The 13663-nt window shown below is 48.6% G+C and overlaps 1 protein-coding gene across 6 annotated transcripts in view; it reads left to right on the top strand.

Moving 5' to 3' along the window:
* The window catches only part of ITGAL (integrin subunit alpha L), a 36104-nt gene that overhangs the window by 13178 nt on the left and 9263 nt on the right, over positions 1 to 13663 (top strand). For 2 of the 6 annotated variants that reach the window (XM_032460460.1, XM_006181510.3), the window contains exons 11-24: positions 1 to 133; positions 2934 to 3085; positions 3432 to 3569; positions 4056 to 4253; positions 4395 to 4525; positions 6269 to 6429; positions 6535 to 6686; positions 8067 to 8156; positions 10341 to 10394; positions 10492 to 10565; positions 10915 to 11056; positions 12065 to 12175; positions 12592 to 12671; positions 12785 to 12871. In XM_032460460.1, the coding sequence (XP_032316351.1) occupies positions 1 to 133; positions 2934 to 3085; positions 3432 to 3569; positions 4056 to 4253; positions 4395 to 4525; positions 6269 to 6429; positions 6535 to 6686; positions 8067 to 8156; positions 10341 to 10394; positions 10492 to 10565; positions 10915 to 11056; positions 12065 to 12175; positions 12592 to 12671; positions 12785 to 12871 (1703 nt within the window). Of the gene's footprint in view, positions 134 to 2933; positions 3086 to 3431; positions 3570 to 4055; positions 4254 to 4394; positions 4526 to 6268; positions 6430 to 6534; positions 6687 to 8066; positions 8157 to 10337; positions 10395 to 10491; positions 10566 to 10914; positions 11057 to 12064; positions 12176 to 12591; positions 12672 to 12784; positions 12872 to 13663 lie in introns of all 6 variants that reach the window. The other 4 variants (XM_032460459.1, XM_006181509.3, XR_004312685.1 and 1 more) reach the window with 3 other exon arrangements.

Here is a 13663-nt window from a genome sequence, read left to right as displayed (position 1 = left end):
GGCCAAGGTGTTGTGGGAGCAGTTGGAGCCAAGGACTGGGCTGGGGGCTTTATTGACCTGACGGCAGACCTGAGCGATGACACATTTGTTGGGAATGAACCACTGACGCCAGAAGCGAGGGCAGGATATTTGGGTGAGTACTTCTCTGTTCTGCTGGGTGCTTTGGGTTTGAGAGTCACTCAGACTGACTTTCAAAATAATAATGAAAGCAAGTGAGCAATCAGCATGAACAGACTGAGAGTTTAAATATGGCAATCATGTTCTTCACTTTTCCTTTATTAACCCCTCACCTTGGTATTAATCACGTCTTTCATTTCTGTATTTTATGCTGCTTTGACATCTTGGCAGCCTTGCTAATCCTGGAGAGACTGCCCCTCCCAGGCTCGCTAATTCCTACAGGTAGGAAACACTTGCTTGTGAGCAGGCCTTTCATATGCTAACCAGCCAATCCAGAGCCTGTATCCCCAGCCACTCCTTTATCTAACTGGGCCAATATTACCCCCAACCTAAATCACCCCAGGCCCAGATTCTAGACAACTAAAAACCACCCTTATAGCCCAGAGCCTGCCAACATTATTCAAATCGTCCAATCCGAAGCTTGCTCAGACTTGCCTCCCTCATTCCTTCCTACCAAAACCACAATTAGGGCCCCTGGTTCCTTCTGCCTCCTCGCTGGCCCTCGTACCTCTCCCATGTGGCCCTGCACGGCCTGTGGTGCTGCCTGCTTTGGGGAGCTGTGAGTAATAAACTCTTTTCCATGGCAGTGACCTCTCTGTGTTGTCAGTCACATGCATAAATTGACTCCTAAGTACATTTTAAAACAAACTACCTCGTTAGTAGCTGCTCCTCCATGAGTCTTCCTCCTCTCAGATTGTCCCAGAACTCAAGGGTTGATTCAGTCTCAGGAGTTCTCTAGATGCCAAGCACAGAGGAGATGAGTATGGTCAGTCCACAACTGCTGTTGCTTCTCTCTGCCTCATGATGTCTTGTCCTGCACGGTCTTGGGGATGCTGTCCACCCAAGGCGATGCCAGCCTCAGGTGGCAGAGGGGCCTCACCCCCATGCTTGGGGTTATAGTTCTTCTGGTTCACGGTCAGATAGTCAGCTTATCTCAGGATACAAACTGGCTCCGGGAGCCCTGGGATAGAACTGCTTCCAGGTTCTACCTCCTTATAGATCTAGAATCACCACCCTCCACCCTGTCTCACCCATGACCCCTGCATGGGGTGGGCCACTCCTTTCTTAAACTCTCAGATCACAATGATCTTAGTGAATGCTTTCCTTGGGAAAAGCGATGCTATTCATCATGCATTTACCCTTCTGAGGGAGGCTGCCCTCAGTGATTTTTTTTTCTTTTTTCCTTTTTCTGACGTTCTTTAGTGAGCAAGTATTATGTGCCAGGCAATGTTCTAAGTGCATGCCATGGATTAATTTATTTTATCCTCACAACAACCCTGTGAGTAGGTATTTTTATTATCTCAGTTTTACAGATGAAACTGAGCCCAGGAGAGTTTAAATAACTTGCCCAGGGTCACAGAATTAGTAGGTGGAACCCAGGTAGTCCAGCTCCAAAAGCCTACATGTAGTAACCACTAGAGTTACACTCCAGCACCTACGCCGACGCCTTCAAGATGGTTTTCCATTCTTCAGTATACAGTTGGCCTTCTGCAGCTGCGGGTTCCATGTTTATCATCTGTGGGTGGTTGAATCCACAGATGTGGAATCCAGGTTTCCTGAGGGCCAACTGTGGGACCTGATCATCTGTGGATTTTGATATTGCAGCAGGTCCTGGAACCAATCCCTTGCAGATACCTCGGGACAGCTGTACTTACTGCAAAATAGCTGGTAAAGTTGCTCACCCAATAAGAAGAAATAACCCCAAAGTGTAATCTCTAATTAGGCCCCCACCAGACTATACACAGACACACATATACATGTGTGTGTGTGTGTATATATATGCATGTGTAGAAGTGAGTACAGTCTTGACTGCCTACTATGCTGCTATCCTTCAGATCTTAGTTTAGATGTCTCTAGCATAGTGCTAAGCATTTTATGTCCACAGTCCTATCTAATCCTCAAAACCACCCTATGAAGCTGGTACGGTCCCCATTTTTTAAGATGAGAAAACGGAGGCTCAGATGCATGAAGTAGTTTACTCAAGATTACATAGCTAGGAAGTAGGAGCACTCAAATTAAAACCCTGTCTCTCTGATTTCAAAGGGCAAATTCTTAACCCTTGTGCTTCAGGAATATACATGAACAAATAGAAGAGTGGTTCAGCCTCTTCACCCTTCCTCTCATGGGCATCTGCTTTTCTCACTCACTTTCAATTGCTCTAAGCAAAGAAGATCAAATGGGTCAGTTAGTCATCTCTGAATCAGAGAGCATTCCGACTGGGTGGCTCCTGGCTCTTGCCCAATCCCTGGTCCAGTTTCCCGCAGCCTTTATTCCAGCATTTCAGCAGTGTAGGAGCAGAGAGCAGGGAACCTTGCTGTGAAGTATGAAGATAACCTGAAATAGGATATGGTTTCCGATCTCCTGTTTTATTTTTAATCTCTGTGCAGACTTGGCCTTCTTCTTACTAATATATCCTATTTTAGTTGATTCTTTAAAAAGAATGTAGTCTCTTTTACAAACCCTCAGGTGAACTGAGCCTCAGGAAGACGTTTACCCTGTAGAATGTGACTGCTGCTCCCTGTGCATGTTTTTTTGTCCAAGGTCTGAGAAATGCAGTCTTGGACCACGACAGCAGAATTTGTACCACTCGGAGCACGTGGCTGCTCTTCTCAGAAGGAGGTCTTCCGGCCGTTTCAGTGCAGCTTTGCCACTAACCCAGTTTCCCAGGGTCTCTGCCCTGACTTCTGCTGGGTTTTACCTTCTTTCCGTAGCCATTGGGTTTCTACCCCTAAGCCCCTCACTGCCTCTCTCCTCAGGTTATACAGTGACCTGGCTGCCCTCTCGAGGGACCAAGTCACTGCTGGCAGCTGGAGCCCCCCGATACCAGCATGTGGGGCGGGTGCTGCTGTTCCAAGAGCCAGAGGGCATAAGACCCTGGAGCCAGATCCAGAAAATAGACGGGATCCAGGTGAGCATGGCCCTGGGGGCAGCTGCCGAGGAGGGGCTGGTGCGACACTAGTTAAGCTCCCTGCTGCCTTCTGAACACTCATCACTTTTGAGGCAGGCCCTGGGCCAAACACTGTCAGCCTTGTTCCCCACAAAGCCTCCGAGGTAAGCTTCGTCATCTCCACTTGCCAATTTTAGAAACCAAACTTCAAAGAGCCCAACTAGTCTTAATTCCTGTGGGCTCTCAGTAGGACCCAGGACCTGAACCTTCATTTGAGGGATGGGAGTAGGACGGATATGGTGCAGCTGACGGGGAAGGGGGTGTCCTGCTCACGGGTTCTTCCCCAAACATCTTCATCTCCTTGCAGATTGGCTCTTATTTCGGTGGTGAGCTATGTGGCGTTGACATGGACCAAGATGGGGAAACAGAGCTCCTGCTGATTGGAGCCCCCTTGTTCTATGGGGAGCAGAGAGGAGGCCGGGTGTTCATCTACCAGAGAAAACAGGTGGGGACCAGGACACTGAATAGAATATGTGGGAGAAACAGACCCCCAGGCCTTCTTGGGTCCCAGTTATTCTGAAAGGCTTTCCATGTCTGATCCTGTGTTAATCAGACCTTTAAAACAACAGACAAATGATAACTAACATGTGGGGGGCAGGGGAAGTATGTAAACTGTGTGCAAGGCCCAGTGCCAGACTTTTTATATATAGGAGGCCTCATTTGATTCTCACAGTCACCTTCTGGGATACTGTGAGCTTTATTTTACAAATGGAACTGTCACAGCTCAGCAAGGCTGGGGAGCTTTCCAAAGCCACAGAGTCACACAGATAGTAAAGGTGATGCTGGAACTTTAGCCCAGGTTAGCCTGACGGCACATTCCAACTGAGGGACCCCATCACGTAGCCATAGCATTCTTCCTGTATACAAGGCCTCCTGCTGGGAAAGCTGGCCGAGTGATTGAGGTGGGACCTGTCACTTTGCTCCTTCCCAGCTGGGGTTTGAAGCGGTCTCAGAGCTGCAGGGGGATCCTGGCTACCCCCTTGGGCGATTTGGAGCAGCCATCACTGCCCTGATGGACATCAATGGGGACAGGCTGATGGATGTGGCTGTGGGAGCCCCTCTGGAGGAGCAGGGGGCTGTGTACATCTTCAATGGGCAACCAGGGGGGCTAAGCCCCCGACCAAGCCAGGTGAGTTTCCCTGCCTGCCACTCAAAACCCACTCCCAGGCACCTGGAAGCCTCCAAGCCCTGACCCCTCTCCCAGCCCGACTCTTCCCGCCCTTCAGCTTTGCTCGCCCCAGCTTAGCATGAATTTCTCTCTTGTTCTCAGAGGATAGATGCGACCCGGATGTTCTCAGGAATTCAATGGTTTGGACGCTCCATCCACGGGGTGAAGGACCTTGGAGGGGATGGCCTGACAGATGTGGCTGTGGGGGCTGAAGGTCAGGTGATCGTGCTGAGGTAAGACGGGTCTCCTGAGTCCTACGTGGGGATCATTTCAGCTCTCATCCTTTGAGTAGTTACTACATACCAGGCGTTTAGCTGATGTGCTGAAATGCTTAACAACAAGCAGCACATTTGGTCTTCAGCCCCACCCTGTGAGCTCAGTTCTCTTTTTCGATTTGCTTCATGTCTGACTCCAGGTTAAACAGCTGCTATTCAGTGGCAGACTGGGATTTGAACCCAGGCCGATCTGACACTGAAGCCTCCTAGGGAAGCATGTGATAGCTTTAGAACGTGGTTACCTGGATTCAAGTCGAAGCTCTGCCATTTTTCTTGGGTAATCTTATCCCAGTTACTTAGCTTCTCAGACCTCAGTTTCCTTGTCTTTGAAACCATGATGGCGTTTCCTGCCTGACCCATATATTAGAGTCATCAGAAGCCTCATGTAACATCATATAGCAAATAGATATTTATTGGGTACCTACTGTGTCTTCAGTACTGAACCAGGCACTGGGTACAGGGTTTTGTGTGGGGGAACATATAATAAAAAATTAAATGAATAAATAGATAATTACAATTGTGATACGCACTGTGAGAGAACTGAACAGGGTTCTGTGAGAGAGAATAGCAGGGATGACCCTCTAGATACTGGATGGCTAAGAAAGGCCTCTCTGACAAGGTGATATTTGAGCTGGGTCTTGAAAAATGAGAAAGAGCCAGGCTTGCAGAAGTCTGGGGTAAGAACTTTCTATGTAGGAAACCCAGGAAGTGCCAAGGCTGTAAGGCAGGCAAAAGTGTGATGTGTTCAACGGACTGAAAGAGGGCCAGTGGGATAGGAGCTAAGACTGGAGAGGCAGGCGTTATGGCTTGGGTAGTAAAAAGTTTGGATTTTATTCTGAATATCACATGGCATTATGGAAAGGTTATTGGCATGGAAGTAGCACAATATGATTTCTCTCTTTAAAAAGCTCAGTCTTCTGGATGGATGGACCCAGAGATGATCAAATTAAGTGACGTAAATCAGACAGAAAAAGACATATCATATGATATCACTTAAATGTGGAATCTTAAAAAGTGGTAGAAATCTTATTTGCAAACCAAAAATAGACTCACGGACATAGAAAATAAACTGGTTACCAAAGAGGAAAGGGTGGGGAGGGATAAATTAAGAGTTGGGGGTAAACAGATGCACATTACTATATATAAAATAGATAAACAACAAGGACCTACTGTATAGCACAGGGAACTATATTCAATTTCTTGTAATAACATATACTAGAAAAGAATCTGAAAAAAAAATATATGTATGTATATGTATAACTGAATCACTTTGCTGTACACCTGAAACTAACATTGTAAATCAACTCCACTTCAATAAAAAAAAATTTTTAATTAAAAAAAGTAAAAACACAAAAAAACCCACTGAATTAAAGAAGAATTACACATCAACTCACTTGATATTCAATGTATTCAATTTCAAGACATAAAGGAACATGAATGTAATATGTTAAACGTGCCATATAAAAATTGAAAAAAAAAAAAAAAACCCGCACTCTTCTGTATGGAAGTGGGTCAGAAGGCTGTTAGGATGAACTGGGGAGCCCCAGTGAATCATTTTTATTATCGTTGCGAGGAGACAGTGACATTGAGTTCTGCTTTAGGGAAGGAGAGTCCTCTGGACTCTGATAGTTGGAGCCTCAGGTTGGATTGGGGATTGAAGCTGAAGCCAGAGGACAGCATGGGTTGTTTTCTGCCCTGCAGCTCCCGGCCGGTGGTGGATATCATCACAACCATGTCCTTCTCCCCATCCGAGATCCCTGTGCATGATGTCGAGTGCTCCTATTCCCCCAGTGACGAGAAGAAGGAGGGCGTTAACGTCATAGTCTGTTTCCAGGTCAAGTCTCTCATCTCACACTTCCAAGGTCAGTGCTGTCCTCCTGTTCCCCAGCGCCGCTGCCCCCACCAAATCCAGGCTCATAGCCCCTGAATCTGCCACCTTTCAACTCCCGCCTTTTTACCCTGCCCAGGACACCTGGTGGCCAACCTCGCTTACACTCTGCAGCTGGATGGCCATCGGACCAGAAGCCGGGGGTTATTCCCAGGAGGGAAACCTGAACTCAGCGGGAACACAACTGTCACCTCAGTCAAGTCCTGCACTAGGTTCTGGTTCCACTTCCCGGTAAGGGAGCCAGCAAGGCTGCTCAGGCCAGGGAAGGGGCGGATAAGCTGACCGCAGCAAGAGGCAGCCTCGGGGCCAGGCTCAGCTTCGTCACTGTCTAAGGTCACAAGTCACCCTGACCTCCCTGTGTACCTGTTCCTCTACTGTACAACAGTAGTAATAACACCTTCCACATCCTTTCTTCTAGTCCTTAATCTATGTACATAGGCATTTTTAACATGATTACAATTGTAAAGTACTTACTGCTTTTTTCCTACTCTTTTCACAAGTCATATATTAACTCTGCAACCCAGCTTTCATATTATTTTTAATAGCTACAAAATATTTTACAGAATACAGAATATTTTTGGAATATTCAGTCACAGTGGTGTGTCACTATTGGCCAGGTGCCATGGTCACTTATTATTAACATCCATCCCAGAAAGAATTTTTTTAAGTTATTATTAGTTTAAACAACTGCTAAAATACCTAGATTCAGTTTGCTTGTAACCGTCCTGTGTCAAATAGGATTGATAATAAATTTCATTCTGGTCCCTTAAGTATTTCTTAAGAGACTGAGTATATGATTGACATATAAGATTTTGAGGTTTGTTTTGAATTTTAATGGGAAATTTCAGACATACAAAAGCCGAAGAAAAAGTTTAATGAACCCCCCAAATACCTAACACCTAGTTTCAAAAATTATCAGCTCACAATCTTATTTCATTCAGAGCTTCTCTGCCTCCTTGCACAACCAACCCCCCATTACATGATCTGGAAATTTTAAACATAAGTTTGCTGGAGAAAAAGCACTGTGACATGATGGAAAGGCTTTAGACTTGGGAGTTGGATGGGTTCTGGTTCCCTTCCTAGTTCTAGTCCTTAGGAAAAAATTGTGTCACCTTTTCATACCTCATTTTCCTCATCTCTAATGTGGGGATAATAACACTTACCTCTTCAGGTTGGGTGGGAGAAGCTTTAGGTGAAGACAGTCTGAGTGTGTGCAAAGTGTCAGGCACTGGTAATAACATAAAAGACTAAGATCTATCCCGGTTCCCAAGGAACTAGGATATTCTAGTTATTCTAGAATATTCTAGAATACTCTTTTCTTGTGCAAACAAGAGGGCAACAAAGATTCAGGGGCTTCTGTTAGGATTCAGTGGGGAAAAGTGCCGTGGTTGACGAGTGATGTCTGCCATGGAATGAGGGCTGAGGGATGACACTTGTACTGAGAAGCAAACCAGACATATTATAGACATCTGATATGTACTAAATGTATTTCCACTACTGATAAGGTTTCTAGCTTATGGAATTTCATCATTTATAAAGGATGGGCAAGGTATGTCTTTAACTGGAGGTATAGTAAAGGTTAAACTCATGATGTATTCTTATCACCCTCAGGTATGCATTCAAGACCTCATCTCTCCAATCAATGTCTCCCTAAGTTACTCTCTGTGGGAGGAAGAAGGGACACCGAGGGACCAAAAGGTGGTAAGAAGAGATCCGCTGGCAGAATTGATAGGAAATAAGGGAGAATAGAAATTCAGTTTAGCAAGGCTGTATTATATAAGAGTCTGGTTTTAAGCAAGAGAAATGAAATACGGCTTACTTAAGCAGGAAAGGTATTTGGGGGAGTTTGTATTGAAGAGAAATTTGGAATACTGAGGTTGGGAAGATGGGGGACCAGGGTGGAGGCTCTGGGGGCTCTAGAGGAAAGAATAAAATAATGGTTGGACTCCCCAGGGCACAGCCCCTTCAGTGAATCTGCTCCAGGTCCTTCAGTGCATCAGCTTCTGACCTCATTAGGCTGCAAATTCTAACAGATGCAGATTCCAGGGAGAGAACACCAGAAGGCCTCGGACCAGCCCTTGTCTGTGGAAGGACAAGGCACCCTGATTAGCCTTCTTGCCCAAGTGTGTTCAGTTAAGGGCAGGTAGTTCTCTCAAAGCCAAACTGGGGCGCCATTGTTATTTAAAAGAAGGAGAAAAAAGAACGTTATCTCTTCTGGTCTACTGATCACACCCTCCCCACCCAGTGCCAAAAGCCTGATTCCCTCTTCTGAAGTCCTTGACACTCAGCTGGTAGTCTGGCTTCTGTCGGAAGGTAGCAGGGTCTTGGGGGCAGAACCTGGGCCTGGAAGCCTGAAGAGATGGGTTTGTTTTTTTTTTCTGGTACAGGCGAGAGCAGGTTGTCTTTCTCCGGGACTGTTTCCACATCTCTAAGATGAGTCCCAGCATTGTGCAGCCCCTTCCAGAGCGGTGACTGCTAAGTGCACATTCTTGTGGCTTCTGGCAGTGCGCACTGAGTGCACCACCACCCCCACCCGCCACGCACTCAGGGTATATAGGGACCACTAGCAGTTTCTGCCATCGGCACTATTTAAAAAAAAAAAAAAAAAAGCCACTCTGTACGGAGTAGGAACTCAGGGCTAAAAAGAGACCTGAGGTCACAGTTGTCAAAAAAGTCTTCTGGGGGATAAGCCTTATTGGTTCTGGATCTCAGAGAATACGGAGACTTCAGGTAGGTGGAGAGAGGAGAGGCATGGTGTTAAGTTCAGGGGAACTGGGGAGGTGGGCTTAGCTTCTGGCAGGAACTGAACAAGACAGAGGCCCCAGGTGCCCTCTGGGGACTAGCTGTGGTCTGGTGATAGTGGGAACCTGTGTGTAAATGTTGAGATTGAGTGTGAGCAGTCCACAGAGGCTGCCAGGACCCCTGCTGCGAAGGAAGAGTCTGGAGGCTGCTTGGCAGGTGGCCTGGAAGTGGAGGAGGCTGGAGTCTCTCCAGTTGATCACCTGTAAAATACTTCTATGACCCCATTACCCTCAACTTCCTGATACGGCTTGCAAGGCCTTGCTTTCTCTCCTACCCCTTCTGACACATGGCACTCCAGCCAGTCTGAGCACCTCCCTGCTCCTTACACGGGCACAGTCTTTCTTGCCTTGGGTTTTTTTGTATAATCTGTTCTTTCTTCTCCCTCCTCTGTTCTTTTCACCTGGCTCCCTCCTCCATAGCCTTTAGATTTCAGTTGAGATGCCATTCCTTCAGGAAGCTTCCCTGATCGCCAAGCGTGGAGTAGGATTCCCTTCTACATCCCCTAAATACACCCTGCACTGGTCATAACACTAGGAGATGCCATTTCTCCCCCAGACTGGGAGGACAGTCAGTGTGTCTGTTTTATTCTCAGGTGTGTACCCAGTGCCCAGCATAGGGTCCAGAGCAATAATTCTGGAAATGTTGACCTTGGTCTGATAAGAGATGGAGAGCTGTTCTAGTGTGGAGATGGGGTTCCACACAGGAGGATCACAGAGCTTGTCACAGGCAGGAGTCTGGAGGCTGTGCAGCCAGGCCTTCCTGCCAGCAGAGGAGACGGGCTGGGAGGGACTGTGGAAGCTGCTTTGTCAAGGCCCAGATCTCCTGGCCAGGAGAGGGGATGGACACCCTAAGCCCGGGCCTCCCTCAAGGTGCTGCTCCCAGAGGAGGGCAGCACAGACAGCCTTGGGCTGAGTCAGGAGTGTGGGGCCTGTCCTGAGAAGACTTTGTCTCCTGGAAGGGACCCGACCACAGGCAGCCCAGCTGAGCCCCAAGCCCTGAGCCCCTCCAACTCCCCTCCATCCCTCCACCCATTCTGCTGCCTCAGCTAACCTCTCCTGTCTCCCCCTCCTCCACGCTCAGCAGGGCAAGGACATGCAGCCCATCCTGAGACCCTCACTGCACTCGGAGACCAAGGAGGTGAGAGAGCTGAAGCAGGGCAGACAGAGAGGCCAGGGTCAGGTCCTCTGGACTATGGGGACCTGAGCCTCCTGGTCCTTTCTTCCTGGCCTTTCAGATCCCTTTTGAGAAAAACTGTGGAGAGGACAAGAAATGTGAGGCAAACCTGAGGCTGGCCTTCTCCCCTGCAAGGTCTGTAAGGCTTCCCACCCCCTAGTCCCTCCTGTTTCACATGGTGTTTTCCTGAAGCAGCTCCCATGTGTAGAAAGAACACAAGACTTCAAAACTGAAGACCCCCATCACCACCACCAACTGCACTCACTCCATGTGTCTGGGCCTTAGTTTCCCTCTCTGAGAAATGCCAGTCCCTTGCAACACTCCTACTAGGATTAGATAAGATCATGAAACTTAAATGCACAGGAGCTCATTTTTGTGTATTTCTTTTTTCTGGCCTACCAGACCCTTCAGTTCTGAAAGTCCCCACCTCTGATCCTGCTTCCTTCACTGGCCCCCATAACTTTGCCCTGATCATCCCCCCCAGATCCAGAGTCCTGCGTCTGATCCCCTCCGCCAGCCTCTCTGTGAGACTGACCCTGAGTAACCTGGGAGAAGACGCTTACTGGGTCCAGTTCAGCCTCAGCTTCCCCTGGGGACTGTCCTTCCGCAAAGTGGAGACGCTCAAGGTGAGCAAGAGGGCGGGGCCTGCCTGCAGGTCACATGCCACGTTGGTCCCTGCAGCTTCTGCTGCATCTTGGAGGCTCCGGAGGCCAGGACAGCCTGAAGAAGCGGACAGAGGTCCTAGGACCACATCTGGGTTCTCAGCCTGATGCACGCTGCATCTGTATGACCTGAGATACAAGGTTCACCCTCTGTGAGCCTCAGACTCACAACCAAGAAGTGAGGCTAGGCATGTCACAGAGTTAGCAAGAAAGTCGTGTGAAATGAAGAGTGTGACAGAGGTTCATGGACCTGGTGACCAAGAAGATGTGTACAGGTTCAGGGACACTGAGCTACCTCCCTCCAAAAGGTGACCAACCTTTTTTTTTCGCATGGATATGCCACATTTTGTTTATCTGTTCATGTGTTGATGGACACTTGAATTATTCTTATACAGCAACGTTAAATGCTTCCTTAAGGGACATCTAGTAGAGTGATTAAGAACTTGAGATCTGGAGCCAAGCAGACCTGTGTTCAAGTTACTACCCGATCTCTGCCAGGTTACCCAGTTGTAAAACAGTGGGGAAGTACCTCAACTTCCCTGAGCCTCTGTTTCCTCATCTAATTTTCTTCCCAATCTGAGCTGAAATCTATCCCTCACAGATAATGATGAAAATGAATGGTTTTGTCCTGCTTAACCCAGGATCAAGCTCATTTTTTAAATTGTTTCTGAATGTGTGGTATAGCAGCGTTTTAACTCTTTCCTGTGATTTTACCATGATTCACGGAACCCTGCCCATCTCTTTGAATTATCTGATCACTTCCAGTTTTTCCCTATGATAAATAGTGTTGCAGTGAACACCTTCGACCTGTCCTGAACTCCTGTCTGCACCCCTGATTCTTTGCCCCCACCTTTCTACGAGTGTGCCCTGGCAGACACGGGGTGGGAGGAAGTGGGCCCTGAGGGTTGGTGGCATCTGGGGAACCCTTAGCCTTGCCCACTGAAAAGTCATTCTCTTTCTTCTCACTCCCAGCCCCACAGCCAGATACCTGTGAGCTGTGCGGAGCTTCCTGAGGAGAACACACTTCAGAGCAGGGCCCTCTCCTGTAATATGACCTCACCCATCTTCAAGGCAGGCAACTTGGTGAGTGCCTCAGCCCTGAGGAACCAAGCAGCCAAGGGGCTGAGGGCTTAGGAGGGGAGGGAGCTCCTGGCTTGGGGGAATGTGCTGGTGATTGGCACCTTACCCCACCCCTACCCCAAAGGAATGTGTGCGGAGGTGTCCTGTGTCATGTTTGAGAGCCTGGACTTTGGAATTAGAGAAACCCAGGGTGGGGTCTTTCGTTCTGTGACCTTACACATATGACCTTAACCACTTGGAACCTCAGTATCTTCATCTGTTCAATGGGGATAAAACACTCAGCGTAGGGCTTAAGATGTATTGAGCACTCGATAAGCAGTCACTGTGACTATGGCAGTGGGAAATGGGGGCTGCGAGGGGCTCAGGTGGCTCTCTGAGCCCCAGGCCCCTTCCTTCTTCATTCTCTCCTCCCCTGCCAGGTTGACATCCAGGTGATGTTTCATACGCTGCCGAAAGGCTTCCAGGGGGACATTGTCGAGCTTCACGCCAATGTGAGCTGGTGAGCAGGCCCTGGGCAGACCCCCGCCAGCATCCCCACCCTGGCTGCAGATTGCCACGTGGTCCTGGCCAAGCCGGTCTCCTGACACTGCCCTCTGCCTTGCCCCCGTGCAGCGACAACGAGGACTCAGGCTTCCTGGAGGACAACTCGGCCACCACCAGCATCCCAGTCCTGTACCCCATCAACATCCTCACCGAGGAGTGAGTCGTGAGCAGTCACCCCACCGTCTCCTCCCACCTCAGCCTCCCCACCCAGGGCCCCAGCCTTCTTCTCAGGGCTGCCCCTCAAAGCCCCTTCCTTTTCTGGAGCCCCAGGACAGATTAGAACTGATTCCAGCCACAACCCCAACAGTTTTCAATACTCAGTAGAGCTTTGAGTTAGATCCATGTTTACTGATGCAAAAAGAAAAAAAGCCCATGATGTCAGCCTCTGCGCCAGCTGCACTGCACAGCTGGGGGCTTTCTCTGGAGCTTCCAACCCCTCATGAGGCAGCTTGCCTCTCTCCATTTTACCAATGACCTTGGCCAGAGTCGTTCAGTTAAAGTACTGACTCCGAGATCTGAGCTGAAATCTGTCTGACTCCAGACCCCAGCCAAACTCTTTACCGTTTTCAGCCTTGCTGTATTCTCTCTCCCCTGGGGCCAGCAGTGCTGGCAGAGTTGGGAGAAAAGTTTTCACAGTGACCCTGGCCCGCAGAGAGCTTATGGTCAGGTCGGTGAGACCCAACTCATGCACACACGGAGTACGTGAGTCTCAGGATGTTGTGGCAGGAAGGACCCATGGGGATCACTGGCTGGATTTTCTTATTTGCAGAAAAGGGGAGGAAGCCAGAAATACTGGCCCAATGTGCTAAGGCTAGGGACAGTGTCTGAGCTAGAGTCCCCGCTGCTTCTGAACACAAGTGCCAAACACAGTGATATTGTCTGAGGTGCGATATGAAATTAGAGCCAGGAAAGATGATGTGGGTTGAAGGAGAGATAGAAGGTTTCATG

The sequence above is a fragment of the Camelus ferus genome, chromosome 18 (genome assembly GCF_009834535.1).
Source record: "Camelus ferus isolate YT-003-E chromosome 18, BCGSAC_Cfer_1.0, whole genome shotgun sequence".
Lineage (NCBI taxonomy): Eukaryota > Metazoa > Chordata > Mammalia > Artiodactyla > Camelidae > Camelus > Camelus ferus.
Note: the sequence above shows the minus strand (reverse complement) of the source record. Positions and strands in the feature narration are given on the sequence as shown.